At 39.1% G+C, this 16,620-nt stretch overlaps 2 protein-coding genes across 3 annotated transcripts; both read right to left on the minus strand.

Annotated features, from left to right (window-relative positions):
- Positions 1–1,407: 1,407 nt before the first annotated feature.
- LOC121774673 (transcription initiation factor IIF subunit alpha-like) lies at positions 1,408–6,295 on the minus strand. 2 transcript variants are annotated; one of them, XM_042171528.1, is made up of 9 exons: positions 6,149–6,185; positions 5,961–6,029; positions 5,659–5,804; positions 5,222–5,589; positions 4,291–4,406; positions 3,598–3,741; positions 3,082–3,294; positions 2,769–2,981; positions 1,408–1,634 (listed from the first exon to the last, which is right to left on the minus strand). In XM_042171528.1, the coding sequence occupies exons 3-9, from the start codon at positions 5,700–5,702 to the stop codon at positions 1,536–1,538; spliced, it is 1,197 nt and encodes a 398-aa protein (XP_042027462.1). In that variant the 5' UTR covers positions 5,703–5,804; positions 5,961–6,029; positions 6,149–6,185; the 3' UTR covers positions 1,408–1,535. The 2 variants fall into 2 exon arrangements, with proteins under 2 accessions (XP_042027462.1, XP_042027461.1); XM_042171527.1 differs by lacking the exon at positions 5,961–6,029 and having other exon boundaries at positions 6,149–6,295.
- A 4,057-nt stretch (positions 6,296–10,352) lies between these two features.
- On the minus strand, positions 10,353–11,581 carry LOC121773629 (probable long-chain-alcohol O-fatty-acyltransferase 5). Its single transcript, XM_042170524.1, has one exon. The coding sequence runs from the start codon at positions 11,505–11,507 to the stop codon at positions 10,458–10,460; it is 1,050 nt and encodes a 349-aa protein (XP_042026458.1). The 5' UTR covers positions 11,508–11,581; the 3' UTR covers positions 10,353–10,457.
- Positions 11,582–16,620: the final 5,039 nt, after the last annotated feature.

A 16,620-nucleotide genomic window follows, 5' to 3' on the forward strand; every position in this document is an offset into this window, starting at 1 on the left:
AATTCAAATTATCATAATTATAACTATATTATTAATATTTATTTTTATTTTATTATCATAATAATAATAATAAATTATTAAATAATTAAATATATTTATAATTATATAATAATATAATTATTAATTTATAAATTAGTAATTAACAATAAAATTGTAGTGAAATTTTAAATTATAAAATTTATTCAATTAAAAATTAAGTAAATATAATGATAATAATAATAATCTTATTTATTATTATATTATTATATTATTATATATTATGATGTATAATCCATATTTAAACTATCCATCGTAATAATAAATAAAATAATATAATTATTATCATTTGTAATTAATAATTTATTAAATAATATGTATTATTATTTTTTATAAATAAAAAATGATAATTATATTTTTAGTTTAGTGTTTAAATCAAATATATACTTTCAAATCATGATATTTTCCAAACACGGGAAAGTAAAGTTATTAGAAATCATATTCCCGGGATTCATTTTCCCAGGAATCATTTTCCTTGCCAACTTTACTTTCCCGCCAACCAAACATGGCCTAAAAGTATTATAATAAAGCAGGACTGAAATAGAAAATATTCATATAGAAATATTTAGTTTGTCATTTACCCAATGGTTAGGTAGCACACAAATCAACCTACAGAAAATAAGGACTCTCAAACATTGCATGACTTGTTTTACATGTACTCTATTTAGATCACAAATAGCTCCTTTTTTTTTTACTTCATTTTGCTTCTTAAAAACCTAGATATATCAAAGAGAGATGGAGATAGATATGAAGGAAGAGATAAACAATTTCATCATGGTATGTTTCACAATTGTTATATCATCATGCTACTGCTATGTCACAACTAAATTGGTTAGAAAAAGTATAATCAGATTCTTGTTGTTTTTTCCTGTGCTATACATTCTCTACATTCTTCCTCTCTATTTAAAAGCTCTCATTTTTAATGTTCCAATTGCTTTTTTGTAACATGGCTAACCCCATTCAAGCTTCTACAATTGGTCTTTGACACTGGCCCACTCTCCAACCCATCTCTCTCTTTCCTACACTTTCTCATCATTTCCTGTTTTCCCATCAAGATCCACCAAAAGCCCACCGGCCCAACCAAGCCCAATCGGCCCAATGACCTCACACACTATGCTATTAAAGGGTTTCTTTTCTTGTTCTTAACAATATTGGGGTATTTCAAGCACATGGTTCCCCAAATGCTAAAGTCATTCTTGATATGCATCTATTGTTATCTAGCATTAGAAATATCACTAGTGATGTTCGCGGTCATCCCTCGAATCTTACTAGGGATCGACACCGACCACCCTTTCGATCATCCTTACCTCTCGACGTCATTCCAAAACTTTTGGGGCCGTAGGTGGAACCGTGTGGCCTCGAGTTGTTTAAAATCCACTATATTTTCTCATTTCCTGAACGGCACGAGCCGGATATTAGGCCGAAAATGGGCTGCAATCTCAGCCTCGGTGGTCACATTTATTGTGTCGGAAACAGGAAACGATTCTCTAGTTAAGACGTTACGACAAATTATCTCTTAGAACTACGTAGTTTGTTGCACCATTGGTCTTTTGGATCTTTGATATCCTTTTCATTATACCTGAAAACGCATCCTTTTCCTGCACCCATACAAACTTGGTCAGAGTTAATATTTTCAAACAAATGCTGAAAAACATAGGGTGATCATAGCCAAGGCTGCATCACATCAGTAGTATAGAAATGAGGCGATAAGAGCTACGTTTCTGACGCTTCTATGAAAGAAGCGTCAAACATATGTAACTATATGGCTTGTCTTAAGTCAAACACCTCTTTGTTCAGACTCCCTATAACTTGCACGTCTGGTCAGGGATTTAAATTTAATGAAAAACCACAATACAGTAATAAAAATTTCCCATGCTAAAAACACGATAGGCCGCATGAATGGGTAGTAGCAATGACTATAACATAAGGGCGAGATGGAAGTAAATACTTAGAACCAATGAATTCACAGCCCATGAGAGAGCTCAGGGAGGCATATCATCGAAGGTAGGACATTATTTAATGCTAATTTTGAATATGTAGTTGACAAGGCCTCTCTCCGTCTAAGCAGAAAATCAGGAGTTTACCATACCATCATAGGGCTTTCTATCTATAGATTGAGCCATTACCAAGTTTGAACTGAAGAATGAATTCTCTATTCACAAGGGATTAAAGGGGCCTATATTCAATTAGGGACCTGCAACCTTATATATTCATAGGTGGTAGGCCATGAGAGAAAGAAAAGCAGCTTCGTTTCTCTCAAAACAACAAACCCTTGCATTTCAAAATATAACTCCCCAGTTACATTTCCCAGTAAATTAATCAATAGTATATGGAACTCTTCTGTTTACTTTGACTGAATTCAAACAAAGTTTTCTTTAACAAAGAAAGCAAAAGATACTCAATTCAAATTTTATCTTCCACTTTCGTTTTTTTCCCATCAACCTATTTGTACAGTTGTACTGAGTAAGTACTATTTAATACTTTTCGTACAACTATCTTTCTTTTGAATGGTAATTTGTTCTGGTTATGCATGGAGAAGCATGAACAGAACTAAGATAGACATGAGTTTTATTTGAATTGATGATAAGCTGGAAATCTACATAACCCAGTGATGGGGGGAAATGGCAGATTCTTGCATAACATTTAAGCCAACGCCTTCCAACAATTTATCTTTTCAAAGTGATGAAAGAAAGTAGGAACTGCAAAAACAAACATAAAACGAGATGAATGACCTCTTTCGTCTTCAGTCTGGATCTGAATTTAGCCAGAAGATCCTTAGTGGTCACTGGCGTCTTAGGCAGTAGAACAGCCCTAATTTCATCTTCAGTAACTGGTCCAGTCGCTGGTGCTGGCACACTTTTTGATGATGCAGGTGGCGTTGCACCTTTAGGATGAGCAACGCCTTTTGAGGATGAAACATTCTCGTCTTTTATAACTTTTGTTTCCTGTGTTCCAACAAAAGTTTTCACTGAATAAACTAACCACAAGGAAAAACCTAAATACCAAAATAAGAGTATAGGTGCTGCTACGCCAATTCAATCTCACATTTTCTGGTTTAACTTTCTTTAAAGGTGAACTATTAGGTGTTTTTAAGTCCTCATTGCTAACTTTTCTTTTCCCCTTGGACGATTTTGAAGTAGGTGGTGTCCCACGACCAGCTGTAGAATTTGTTGCTTTAAGGGGAGTGTTGTTATGAACCGGCTCTTCTTTTGGAGCTTCCTTTTTTGGGGTGAGACCAGGAGATATATCATCGTCCGCCTAACATAGGAGGAAAAATGAATCTTCCATATCAGCTGGGTTCAGAACCTTGATTTCAACAAATAACAATTTAAACTTCCTAAAATCTTTCATATTCCAAACAATGTAGTGTGCTAGTTTCCTAGAAACCATGTGCCGGACACTGGATGTTTATCAGGTAACAGAGCATCGGAAATTAATGATCACTGCACCATTAATTCAATAAAGACTTTTGAAAAAATATTGCAAACACCACACCACACAGTGTGTGTGAACTCCTCCAGATGAAATGAACAAACTGTCATGTCGCATCGAAGAACATACATCATCATCGTCGTCGTCGTCATCCTCTGAATCAGAATCATTCAGCCCATTTGCTCGTCCAAGAAGCTTCTTCAGCTCTTTTCCAGATTTACTGAGCCCTCCCTCCTTATCTTCTTCATCAGCTTCATCCTCATCCTCATCATCCTGAGATAAACAAAATAAGACCAGAATAATACCATCATACAACCGAGGCTTCAATCACAACACATGCAATGGCACTAATGGAAGACAAAACATGTCATAAGCATTTAGTGGTTGCTTCTATTGGGAGATTGTTGCTGACAATTGTTACTCTTGGGGTGTCAAGAGTGAAGGTACTATATATTTAAATATGAATCCTCCTTGATGATGTTCAACCACCACCTACTCCATGTCTGCTATAAAACACACTAAACTAACATCACCGTGAAATTTCCAACAATAACAGGTAGGCACTCCAGAAATTAAATGACTGATTGATGGAACATCGGTTCATGCAAGAACATGGATCACTTAAACTTGCAACGTTGAGAAAGAATACAATTATTTACCACCGGAAGATGAGGTGTGAGGCGTTACAAAACCTCCTTTATGCATGCTCCAGGAAAATGGATGATTCTATCGAGCATTAGACATAAGAGGTCCCTTATTCCAGTGGGACAGATATATGACACCCAACTTAGTTCTAAAGGTAGTAGAAATGTAAATTATGACCTGCTTAATTTCTGGAGGTGCAGGGATCTCGGGGGCCAAATCTTCCCTTTCCTCAGGATCAATTCCAACTGCTTCATCGTCGTCTGTGAAAATTTCTTCATGCTCCCAATCATCACCTGGTGACGGTCAAATAACCACACCATTTGTGTCACTATTATGAATTTAGTTTACAACTGTAAGAAATGAGTCCACATTCAGCTCTAAGCATGAAGAATTAAAGAAAGAAAGAAGGAATAAAAAACTAGCCGTTAGAGTTAGTTAGTTTGTTAGAGTATGAGTTGTCATTGCTCAAGTTCTTGATTCTTGGCTCCAATTCGGTTAGGAGCAGTTACCTTTTAGTTTCTACTACTTAAATAGTAGTTTTGATTGTATCTAGAGTTAGTGAGTCAATCAATAAAAGAGAATTCCTTTTCTCCAAGAAACCTCTCTTTCTTCATCAAGATTAGTGTGTGTCTCTGTGTGCTCTGTGTGTGTGAGTTCATAACTGAGTGTGTGTGAATTCCAAAGAGTGTGTGAGCTTTGTGTGCTGTGTTAACAACAACAAATGGAGATTTAGTGAGTTAAAAATGTACGTCTTATATATCTAATAATATTCCCTTCAAAGGAAGTAAGGTGAGAATTGGAAGGCGTAAACTTTATTGGAAAACATATTGTTGAAAGATGCGTTTTAATGGTAAAGGAACACAGAAACAGAGAACTATTATGCTTGAACTTACAAGGTCTATATCAGAAATCTGGCATAGATAAATTAAAATCGAGGAACCAAGATATGTCTGTGGGATGACATCACCTGCAATTGTTAACTGACAATATGATATAACCATACCTAGTTTTTAATTTTCATACCAAGTACCAACTCAAACTACCACATGCACGTGGAGAATTCAGTAATACAGAGTCATGAGCGAAGAGAAAAAAGATCAACTCTTACCCTTCTCAATATCGTCATCATCAAAGTCAAGGTCACCACCTCTTAGACCTTCATCATCATCCCCACTTTTCTTGTTGAGACCCAACCTGCTTCTTCTTGCCGACTCTTCATCTTCATCTTCTTCTCCTCTATCAGAAGCATTGGCTTCATCATCATCCCCTGTAGTTTTTTTGCGCCCCCTCCCACCACCAGCTGCACCTTCCCGATTGTCAAACTTCTCGACCTCACCAAAGGCTGTAGCTCCATTGTTTGCTGCTTTCATCATCCATCTCTGGTAACCATCAGCTGTTTTCCTTCTATTGTTCATCTTTTCCTCAGCTTCCTCCAAAGTGAGTTGCTTATATTGTGCCACTTTGTTAAAGTTGTACCTATAATAAAGAAGTATGGAGTGAATATTCAAACGAGCAATAGTATAGGTGAAAAGCGATATTTCTTACCAGGAACCAGCAGGAATAGCAACAAATTCCTTTCCTTGAAGCATTAGAAGATAATATGTGGCTGTCTGTGTGCCCTCAAGGTGACCATGGAACTGAAACTGGCCAGTTTCATCTTCCAGTAGCCAAGGTTTATTCTTAAACTTCTCCTACAAAGCAATATTTATGATGATTGGAATCAGTTATAGAATGACGAAAAACAAGATCTATGGAGAAATGTCGGCAGTAATCCTATTCTAAAGACACGAGTTCATTATAAGTACGAATAGCAAAGTTGAGAAAATTTGAAAATAATGGATTATTACCAAACAACAAGGCTACCGGAATAACATCGCAGTTGTATATCGTCACTGCTCATAAGAAAATGTAGGACACTGAACAATAAAAGGTACACATTCATGACCCAACTCTTTCACAAGTAAACTGAAAAACATAATTGTTTTAGCCCATTTTAATAAGTGAGAACTAGAAATCGATAGAGTAAAAGAAGTACCCTCAAACTATCAGTCACTTGGCGCCCCTGCAAACCTTCTCTCTGCAACAACCATTTATTCTCATCCTCGTAGGTGGAACCGTGTGGCCTCGAGTTGTTTAAGGCCATCCGCATCCTCGTCTCTTAACCGTCTCATCTCTTCACTATTCATGGGCCCCACTGTACTTTTCACCCCATCTCTTAACTAAAGAGACAACACTTACATCCCTCCATCTCTTAACCATCTCATCCCTTAACTATTCATTCAATTTCATTTTTTATTTTTATTTCCAACAAGTTCAATTAATATATTTTTATTTCCAACAAATTCAATTAATAAAAACACACTTCATTAAATAAAAAAAAATTACAACTTAAAATTCTAAAAAAAATAAAAAACCACATAATTAAAATCCTAAAAAAATAAAAAATAAATAATTTAAAATCTTCCGCTCACTCTCTCTAAATTCAAAATCTCAAAACTCAAAGAAGCAGAAGAAAGAGTTGTCTAATGACGATCATGTGCGTCTACCGGTTGCCAAAATTTGTCCAAATGTGCTCCATTAGATCCTCCTGGAGTTGGGCGTGGGCGGTAGAATCACGTGTCCTTGCCCAAACACACAGCCGCTCTTGCAAAGACGGATGCACTCCACTGCGAGGCGGACTACTTGCGGTAGAGCTTCCTGGGTTTCAAGGTAGTAACCAATTTCCCGCCTCAGGTCCTTCGTCGGCGACAATCATGTTGTGCAAGATTATGCACGTATACATGATGTTGACCATATTCTCCATAAACCACGTACGAGCCGGGGCTTTGATAATGTTGAATCGAGCTTGGAGAACCCCGAACGCTCTATCCACATCCTTGCAAGCAGCCTCTTGCTTCTGAGCAAAAAGAGCATGTTTTTCGTTCATCGGCCTGTTGAATGTCTTCACGAAAGTTGGCCACTTCGGATAGATGTCGTCGGCAAGATAGTACCCCATTTTATACTGGCGGTTGTTAGCGATGAAGTTGATGGCCAGCGCTTTACCATTCAAAACGTCGCTGAAGAGGTCAGATTGGTTGAGCACGTTGACGTCGTTGTTCGATCCGGGGACCCCGAAATGTGCATGCCAAATCCATAGTCGGCAACGACCTCGAGTATAACAGTGGGGTGGGTGCCTTTGTGGCCGCTCGTGTATGACCCCCTCCACGCCACAAGGCAATTCTTCCGTTGCCAATGCACGCAATCGACGCTGCCAAGCATCCCGGGGAATCCGTGCACTTGTTCGTGAAGTCGGAGCAGAAACTGACAATCTGCGGTGCTTGGCTTCCGGAGAAATTCGTCGGTGAAGGCTGCCCGGACGCCTTTGCAGAAGTTCATCAAACAAAGTCTCCCAGTGCTTTCCCCAATGTGCAGGTATTCGTCGAACAAATCCGCCGTTTGTCCAGTAGCAAGATGACGGATTGCTGCAGTACATTTCTAGAGCGTCGTGTGACTGGGACGGCCAATAGCGTCGAAGCCTTCTTGGAAGTATTCTTCCCGGGCTGCCAATGTATTTGCGATATGCATAAATAGTCGTTTCCGCATGCGGAAACGACGACAGAAGTAGGTCTCTCCCCATATTGGGTTCTCACAGAAGTAATCGCCTTTGAGGCGCCGCGGCTTCCTCCTCCTCCCTACGTCGATCTTCTTCTAGCGATTCTTCCATTATTCGACGCATTTGCTCAAATGGATCTGTGAATGGATTAAATTTGGGAGAATAATAATTTTTTGAGATGAAGGATGTAGAGTGTTTGAGTGAGAATAGAGAGTTTTTTTATGGTGGATTAATTTGTGGGAATAATTTAATATTTATAGAAGTGATTGGGGGCTTTAAAAAATTACAAAAAATTAAAAATGTGAAAAAACAGCTATAAACGGCTAGTATATTTTTGGGATTTTTTTTATTTTCGAATTCTTCCTGAATTTATAAAAAAACAAAAAAAAAACATTTTCAACGGAAATAAACAACGCCCACTCGCGGGCCGGCGAGTGGGCTTCACGGACGAACGGGAGCTCGCCACGTGGCGAGCTGGCGCGCGAGCTTCCTCTCCACGGCGAGACAAGGGACGGGTTGGGGACGAGACGGGAGCCCGCATCGCTGTCTCGATCCGGTCTCGTCTCGGAGAGACGAGATAGAGCCCGCATCGAGACGCTATGCGGGTGCTCTAAAATCAACAGTATTTTATCCCATTCTTGACAGTGCAAGCCGGATATTGGGCCGAAAGTGGGCCGCAGTTGTAGCCTCGGTGGTGACATTTGTTGTGTCGGACGTCATGCATGAGATCATTTTTTTCTATATGGACCGTGTGAGGTTTGGATGGGGCTTGCCAACTTTCTTCATTTTCCAAGGAATTTGTGTTGTGATAGAGAGCACAATAAAGAATAAAATAAAAGCTAAATGGAGATTGCCCCAAAGGGTAATTGGGCCTTTAATATATGTATGTAATGTGATTGCATTTATGTGGTTGATCCTGCCAGAGTTGTTGGAGCATAGAGTTGATGATAGAGTTCGTGGGGAATATGTAGCTTTGGCAGAGTATATAAGGATTTGGGCCTACTGGGCTTGTAATGGACCGACCTTATGTAAATATACATGCCCACACATGTGATTATGTGGAAGATAATTCTCAGAGTGCAAATTCAAAATATTAAATAAATAAAACAAAATCAGTGGTCATTTAGTCAATGAGAAATGTTGCAGAAATTAATGTGAATAATTAGCAATAAATATAGTCAATGAGAAATGTTGTAGAAACGAATGTGAATAATTAATAAAGAAAGGTCTTCGGCTTTCTACTTTTCTTGTCCAGTATTCAGATTCTACAGTACATCCACATTAAACAATAGTCTACAAAATCTTGACAATCTATTAAAAAAATGTAAGATTAATATATGGAGTACTATAATTTGATAATTTAGATCTTTATAACAAAAATAAATCATATCACTAGAATATCCATTCAACTAATTATTTAGTTATTCATTTAATCATATAAAAATGCGGTGTAAAATGAATTTTATACTCCTAACAATTATTCAATTCTTATTAAGGCAAATGTAAAATGAAACTTATTAGTTTACATACTCCAAGTCGATTAATTCGGGTTCTTTTTACAAAACCAAGTTTTATTCACCTAAAAATTAAACCGGTATTGGTTCTGATTTTGATGATAATTAAATTGCAGAAAATTATTATAGATTCATCTAATTTGAATTTAGCCCGGATCATTGTGTACGTATTTTTTTTCTAAAGCACATTTAACATTGTAAGCATCGAAAATCTTATTGTTCGACTTTGAGTAGCACCAAAACAAAATAAAATTTTAGAAAACACCTATATTTCAGATTAAACACTACACAACAATAAAAACTCTTTTTGAAAAAAGTAAAAAAGATAAGCCCCCCTCTTTATGGGATGGGACCTCTTTTTTGGACTAACAACATGATTGGCTGCACGTTAGGGGCCGTAATATAAAAAAGAATCGAGACCTCAATTATATAAGTAACAAATCTATAAACCACCACCACATTACTTCACACGTTACTCTTAGCCGACACTATTATGAGGCCAAAACTCCAACACTCGTACTTCCTCCATTCTATAACAGTGAAAGCATTATTTTTCGGTATTGAGATTTGTGTTAAGAGAGTTAAGTAAATGAAAAATAAAATAGAAAATAAAAAATGGTAAAAGATGAAGAAAGAATAAAGTACCAAAACAAAATAACTCCAACTATGGAACGGAGGTGTACATATTCTCCATGTAAATTCACATTTCATTAAATCTTTCCACTCGTTTTCCATTACATTTTTTGAATTTTGAATTAGGCCAATTAGTGACAACTGACAACTAATAGAACACGGAAGGAGTGCTATACCTTTTGGTCACAAAACCAGTCTGAAATTTTATAAAGTCAGAATCTATTCTTTATTATATCATACAAAAGAAATTTGGTGAAATTATGACTGATATAGTAGCCGATGAATCATCCATGAACATCACAGATTATGAGTTAACTCTATCAACTATTCACAAAGAAAAGAAATAACGTTTTCGATTAAAAAACATAACTAATCTGTTACAAGTAAGTGACCCAATTCTTTCATCATGAAATAATTAAGAAAAAGGCCAAAACTTCTTTTTTCAACTGATTTTAAAAATGCGAGACGATCTAAATTTGACTAAAATAGTAAAATTTATATTTTCGTCAATTAACTCTTTATTCTTTATCCATGACACAATCTATAAAACAATCTTCAAACCAGAAGAATTACAGCCGCGAGTTTAGCTACAAATTAGTTACAAATTAAAGAAACGGACAGTTGAGATCAGCCGGGCTGACCAGCCGCCGAGTCTTCAGAAACTCCACAAACGCTAACGACTCGGTGCAGCCCTTGACATCCGCCCCTGCCCGAAGAAACGGAGGAAAAAACAGCCAAAAACTGCTCCATACCACATACGCCACCGTCGCCGGCCCGGACACCGCTCTGCCCACCCAAAACCTCTCCGGCACCACCCTCTTCACCACGATCTCCGCCGACAGCGACACCCCGTGCAGCAAGAAGAACCCCAGCATCTCGCCCGTGGGCACCACCCTCCCGAAGTTGTACACCACCAGCTCGTGCATGACGCCCGAGACCAGGAAGGTGGCCAGGACCGCGGGGATTGCGGCCCACCTCCAGCCAGTGAGGCGGGCCGCGGCCCGCCTCACTGGCAGGTACACCGTTGGGTGCAGGGTCTTGGGGACCATGAGGTTCCACCGCCTCCCCCAGAAATCCTGCAGCGACGTGGCCAGGTAAGGCTCGTTGAACTGCGGCTCGATCTCGATTCTCGTGAAGGCTCTGGCGACGGATCCAGCGAGGGAGAGGAGGATCTCGAGCATGAAGTAAATATGAATGCAATAGCAGCACCAGATGAGTTTGGGGTGGAGGTGGTGTTTGTAGGTGTAGACTTGGATTAGGAGGGCTAAAATGGTGATTTTGGTGGGAAGGTTGATGTGGGATTGTTGTGGGGAGGGTTTGGTGTAAGGGTGTTGGGGTTTGATTGGGAAGCAGGCTAAGGGGAGGAAGAGGGAGAGGGGGAGGGGTGGGGTGGAGTGGAGGGGGCCGGAGGCGGAGGCGAAGAGGATGAGCTTGAAGCTGGCGAGCCAGGCGATGAAGAAGGAGGTGACGGCGCCGAGGTGGATGGAGGTGAGGTTGAGGGGGAGGAGCCAGAAGAGGGGGGCGATCGGGAGGATGGCGAGGCGGCGGAGGTTGGTGGCGGTTGAGGGGAGGTGTTTGGATACGGCGTGGCAGTAGCAGAGGGATGCGACTACTGTGGTCCATACCAGAATGAAGTTCTTGATTTCTCCTTCCATTGTTTGTGTGGGTGTTGGTGTGGTGGTTGTATTGTATTTATGAGGTTTGATTATGTAGTGTATGGCGACTTACTAGTTACTTATAAAGTATCTAAAGTTCAATTCCATGACTAACCTGCATCATACTTAATTTCATCGGCCAACTATGATACCCACGTTGTCTACCATTAGGAGTTTAATTTCATCGGCCAACTATTATACATATAATTACATAAATAATTTTTTTTCTTTTTCAAAGAAATTTTGAAAATTAAAGATATACTATACCTTATTAAAAATTATATATTGGAAAGTAAAGATACGTGTAACTTATAACAATTTGTAAAGTAAATATGTATAGTTAACTTTCCAAAATCAATACTCCCCTTGTAATAAATTAGCCGTTTTATACAAGTAGGGGTATTAAGGTATATTTACAAAATGCAAATTAAATTATAAATAGAATATAATAAAAAAATTACTATTTCAACCCCATTATGGCATTGCCATTATATCTCTAAAACATTTCTCTTTTCATAATTCACATCTAAAACACTAGCTTGGTTTTGATTGCGTGATTTTCACTTATATTCACAACCTACACCTTGTGATTTCATAGCGAATTTAAACTTGGTTGTGCATTTAATGAGAGGGGCGGAGGAGAAGTAAAATTAATTGGCCAAAAAATGAACAAAGTCAATTAATAATTTTACTAAAAATAAGAAAAGTTAAAACTTTATAAAAGAGTATGAATTTTAATGCAGAATTAGTAAAGAAAGATACGTAGAGAAAAATGGTTAAAAAGTGAATAAGAGAAAAAAATACGTAGAATTAGTGTAATTAGAGCATCCACAACCGTGCTCTTGCCAGCGGCACGGTTGTGGGTCCGACCCCACTTTTTCTGCATGCTCTCTGGCAAGAACACAACACCCACAGCTGTGCTCTTCCGCAAGGACGAGCACAATTAATTTAAAATTCAATTACACAAAAACATTTCCATAATACTAAAATTCATTAAAAAACCACAATAAATATTATAAATTACAAATAAAATTAAAAAGACATAATTAAAATCCTAAAAATTAAAAATTACATAATTAAAATCCTAAAAATTAAAAATTACATAATTAAACTCCTAAAAATAAAAAATTACATGATTATTGGCTAATATTACCCGAGGAAGACTACGCATCCGGCGGCACCAACCCTAATTATTTTTTGAGACCCAATATCATGTCCTCGTGCGTTTGAAGTTGCGTGGGGGTCATAGTTGACCTATCGGCCATATTGAGTTCGGCCAAAAGGGCCCACAACGAGTTGTTAGGGGGTGGAGGTGGAACATAGGGTGCGGGTTCGGGGGCGGGGGCCGATGGAGTCGCGGAGCGCCGACGGTCGGCCGCCGCCGCCTTCTTCCTTCCTTGCGGTCGGCGTTGGGAACCGCTTGGTCCGGCGTCGGGGCTACCCAAGTTAGCTCCGGCGAGTTGGCTAGCCACTTCTTCGGAGCCGGAGTCGGATAGGGATACCGACCTTGACCGTTTGGAGGAGCCGCTCGAGGAGGATGTTACGCCTCCCATATACCTCGGGTGGAACCGCGTTTCCTGCCAAACGTTGAGGTACTTGAACGACTTACCGTTCAAGGATTGGTAGGTGCTCAGCGCGGCAGTGATGATGTCGACCTCGCTCCGGCCGCTCCCAGCATTCCGCGACTCCTGGAGGAAATAGCCATTGAACTTGCCAATTTCTTCGTTGGCTCGGCCGATGCAGTTGCGCACCATACTCTCGTTGCGCTCGATTGTTCCCCGCGGCCGGTTTGCATTGTACCGGCGAGAGACGCGCCACCAAAAGTGATCGCCGGATTGGTTCGTGCCAACCGCCGCATCTTCGGAGATTTCGAAGTACGCCTTGAACAATTTATCCATCTCCGCCGGAGTGTACGGTGTGCGGACACCGGCGCGAGTAGGAGGAGTCGGAGTTTGGGAAGGGGCGGTCGACCTAGGCTCCGGTGTCCACCCGTATCGCCCTTCGGAGGCACATTGGTCGTCGATTGGGTATGGCCGGTAGCCACCCGGAACGGCCGAATCTTGGGTGAGAGGATGGGCTGAATATTCCGTTTCCGGACTAGGAAACGGTTGTCCCCCGAACCATTGGGGGTTCCAACCGTGAGAGGGCGGGTTGTCATCGCCTTGGCCGGACATTGTTAGGGTATGAGAGAATGAAGATGGATATGGGAGAATGAAGATGAGAATGGATATTGGAGAATGAAGATGAGAATTGTGTAGTTTGATGTGAATTTTTGGGTGTGAAAGTGGGGGTATTTATAGATGAAAGTGTGTATTTTTGGGGGGAAAAATTATAAAAAAAATAAAAAAGTGTAAAAAACGGTAATAAACGGTTATAATTTTTTTGGGAAGTGAATTTTTTTTTTTACTTTTTTATCGGTTTTTTTAATTAAAAACCGATTTTAAATAAAAAAAATAAAATTTTTTTGAAGGCATCGGCTATGCCGTTGCCCAATCCCGTGCCGCCACGTCAGCTGCTCGCTGGCGCGGCGCTGCTCGATGCATCGAGCAGCGCCGTGCCAGCGGCGCGAGCGCAACGGCGGCGGTGCTTCGCCTTGCCAGCGGCGCGGACGGCGGTGGCGACCGTCGCCACCGTTGCGGATGCTCTTAGTGGATTAGGGGATCCATTTCCTGAAATGGAAAGTTTCTAATTTTTACCAAAAAGAAAAGAATTTCTACTTTTAAAAAATATAGAAAGTTTTTTTTTTTGCTAGGATATTTTTTGTGCGAAAATGAATAGTTTTATGCATTAACTCAAATATCAACGCATATATTTTTGGCGGAAGAAATAACAGTCAATATGACATTAATAGTTTCTGGTTGGTGGGATTATAATTAATGTTACATGTTGGTTGTTTGCGGTTGAGGTAGGCTTCTATAATTGTAACACTAAAATTTTTTTTGTACTTTAGATTGAGCATCTACGATAGCGGACTAGTCGACGTCCTAGCCATCGGCGTGCGGCTAGGGCACTCAGCTAGTCCGCTATTGCGGTAGGTTAGCCATGTGGACGAAAAACTAACGCCCTAGAGCTAGGCGCGGACTCGCACAGTTAGCCGATTTTTAAGTTTTTTTAAAAATTTTCTAAAATATCATGTTCCCATTTCATTTTTTTTCTAAGTTTTTTTTCTCCAATTCATTTCGTTGTTGTTGTTTTTGGTGTGTTTTTTCTCGGGAGGGCTAGGACAATGGCTAGACTGTTACTTGGCTAGGGCATGGCTAGGCTGTGGAAAAGACATGATGATATGGCAGGAGGAGATTTTGGCTAAGTTATTGCTAGTCCGTCTCCATTGTGGATGCTCTTGTGTGGGTATAAAGAACAATACCAGCAAGGAAGACTAGGAACAACCATAGGCGAACACAGTAAAGGGCCGAGGAGGGAAGAACTCCAAACGGGCCCTTATTAATAAGTTACTCTTATTTACAGTTTAATAGGGGTTGCAACAATTGTAGCCCATATTTACAGTTTAACAGGGGTTGCTACAAGTTACAATTGTTGTCCAAGGAAACATGACATGTAGTAATTCCGACATTTTCATCTATGTACTTACTCTCTCCATCCGTCATTAAATTTTTTATTTTTCTATTTTGTTCGTTCATCAATAAATGTCTCATTTCTCTTTTACTATTTTTGTCAGGTGGGCCCTGCATTCCACTAACTCACTTCACTCATATTTTATATAAAATCAATATACTCCCTCCGTCCATGATTAAATGTCTCATATCTGACTGACACGGATTTTAAAAAATCGTTTGACTTTATAAAGTAAAGTGGGTAGAAAAAGTTAGTTGAATGTAGGACCTACTTTTATATATTTGGTTTTATAAAAAAATGTGTGTGGAATAAGTTAGTAGAATGTGGGACCTACTTTTATATATATGGTTTATAAAAAAATGTGAGTGGAATAAGTTAGTGGAATGTATGGTCCACTTACTAAATATAGTAAAAGTGAAATGAGACATTTATTGGCGGACGGACGACAAAGGAAAAATGGGACATTTAATGGCGGACGGGAGTATAAAAGTGAGACTCACATTTTACTAAATTTTCTACCACTTTCTTGTATTACAAAGTCAAACAATTTCTTAAAGCTCGAGTAGTAAAAAATAGGAAATCTACTAGTAAACGTAGGGAGTACAAACTATGAGAAATTCTATTTTTTGAACAACCACCTAAATCCACATATTTTCACCCTGTCCCAAAGCTACACCCTGAATGCTCCTGAGTGAAAATACTAAGATAATCACGCATTACATCAATGGTAGGGTACGCACGAAAACTCAACTGGTAAAAGCATGTATGAGACGAAGGAAGCCTTGCACAGGATTCAGAAGTCTCGGAGATGCATAGCTGAGAGGCTAAACCACTGAAACCTTCAACTGGTAAGTGTTTGATCGAGGTCCAGAAGAAGAGTAAAATCTTTTTTTGCTCCTCGATCATATCTCCAACAATCTATGGGTTGCGACAAAATACCATAAGATGGATGTGTCAAGAAGAGATTAAACATGGATAGTCAAGCTTGTTCACATGGACTGAGATCGGATGCTAATATTTGTGTGCATATTTGTATTATCACATGTCACATACCTCTTTAACTACTTGCTAATGAATATAAATATTGATAATAAGAGAGGCTTCATAACTATCTTAAAATGAGAATTCGATAATTTATAAATTGAAAGGACAAAACATATCAGTTGGTAAATGGTGTTGCACAAAAATACTACCCGCGTCTCATTTAAGATGTTCACCTTTATTTTTTAGTTTGTTCCACCCAAGACGTCCATTTTCTATATTTGAAAATAAACTTTTCTCTCATTTTACCATTTCCGTCCGTCCCACAAAGTTTGTCTCAAATGAAATCTTTCAGAAAATAGACCTTAAATACACCACTCAATCTCCTCAATGTGGGACCCTTATTCCACTATAAACCTTCATTTAATACAAAATCAAACAATTTCTTACAACTCACGGATCAAACTGAAGCAAACTTTGTGGGACAAAGAGAATACATCAATCCATAACATAAGCAATTTTAAGCAGCATAAAGTATGAGTTATACGGTATACCCACT

The sequence above is a fragment of the Salvia splendens genome, chromosome 17, assembly GCF_004379255.2.
Source record: "Salvia splendens isolate huo1 chromosome 17, SspV2, whole genome shotgun sequence".
NCBI lineage: Eukaryota > Viridiplantae > Streptophyta > Magnoliopsida > Lamiales > Lamiaceae > Salvia > Salvia splendens.

What these genes read in the sequence shown, in the direction of transcription:
- LOC121773629 (XM_042170524.1), bottom strand. Translation starts at nt 11,507, where the DNA reads ATGGAAGGAGAAATCAAGAACTTCATTCTGGTATGGACCACAGTAGTC.
- LOC121774673 (XM_042171527.1), bottom strand. Translation starts at nt 6,262, where the DNA reads ATGCGGATGGCCTTAAACAACTCGAGGCCACACGGTTCCACCTACGAG. An exon ending in GCTATTCCTGCTGGTTCCTG is followed by an intron (nt 5,590 to 5,658) that starts GTAAGAAATATC and finishes TCTTTATTATAG; the next exon opens with GTACAACTTTAACAAAGTGG. An exon ending in CCAGACTGAAGACGAAAGAG is followed by an intron (nt 1,635 to 2,768) that starts GTCATTCATCTC and finishes GTATGGGTGCAG; the next exon opens with GAAAAGGATGCGTTTTCAGG.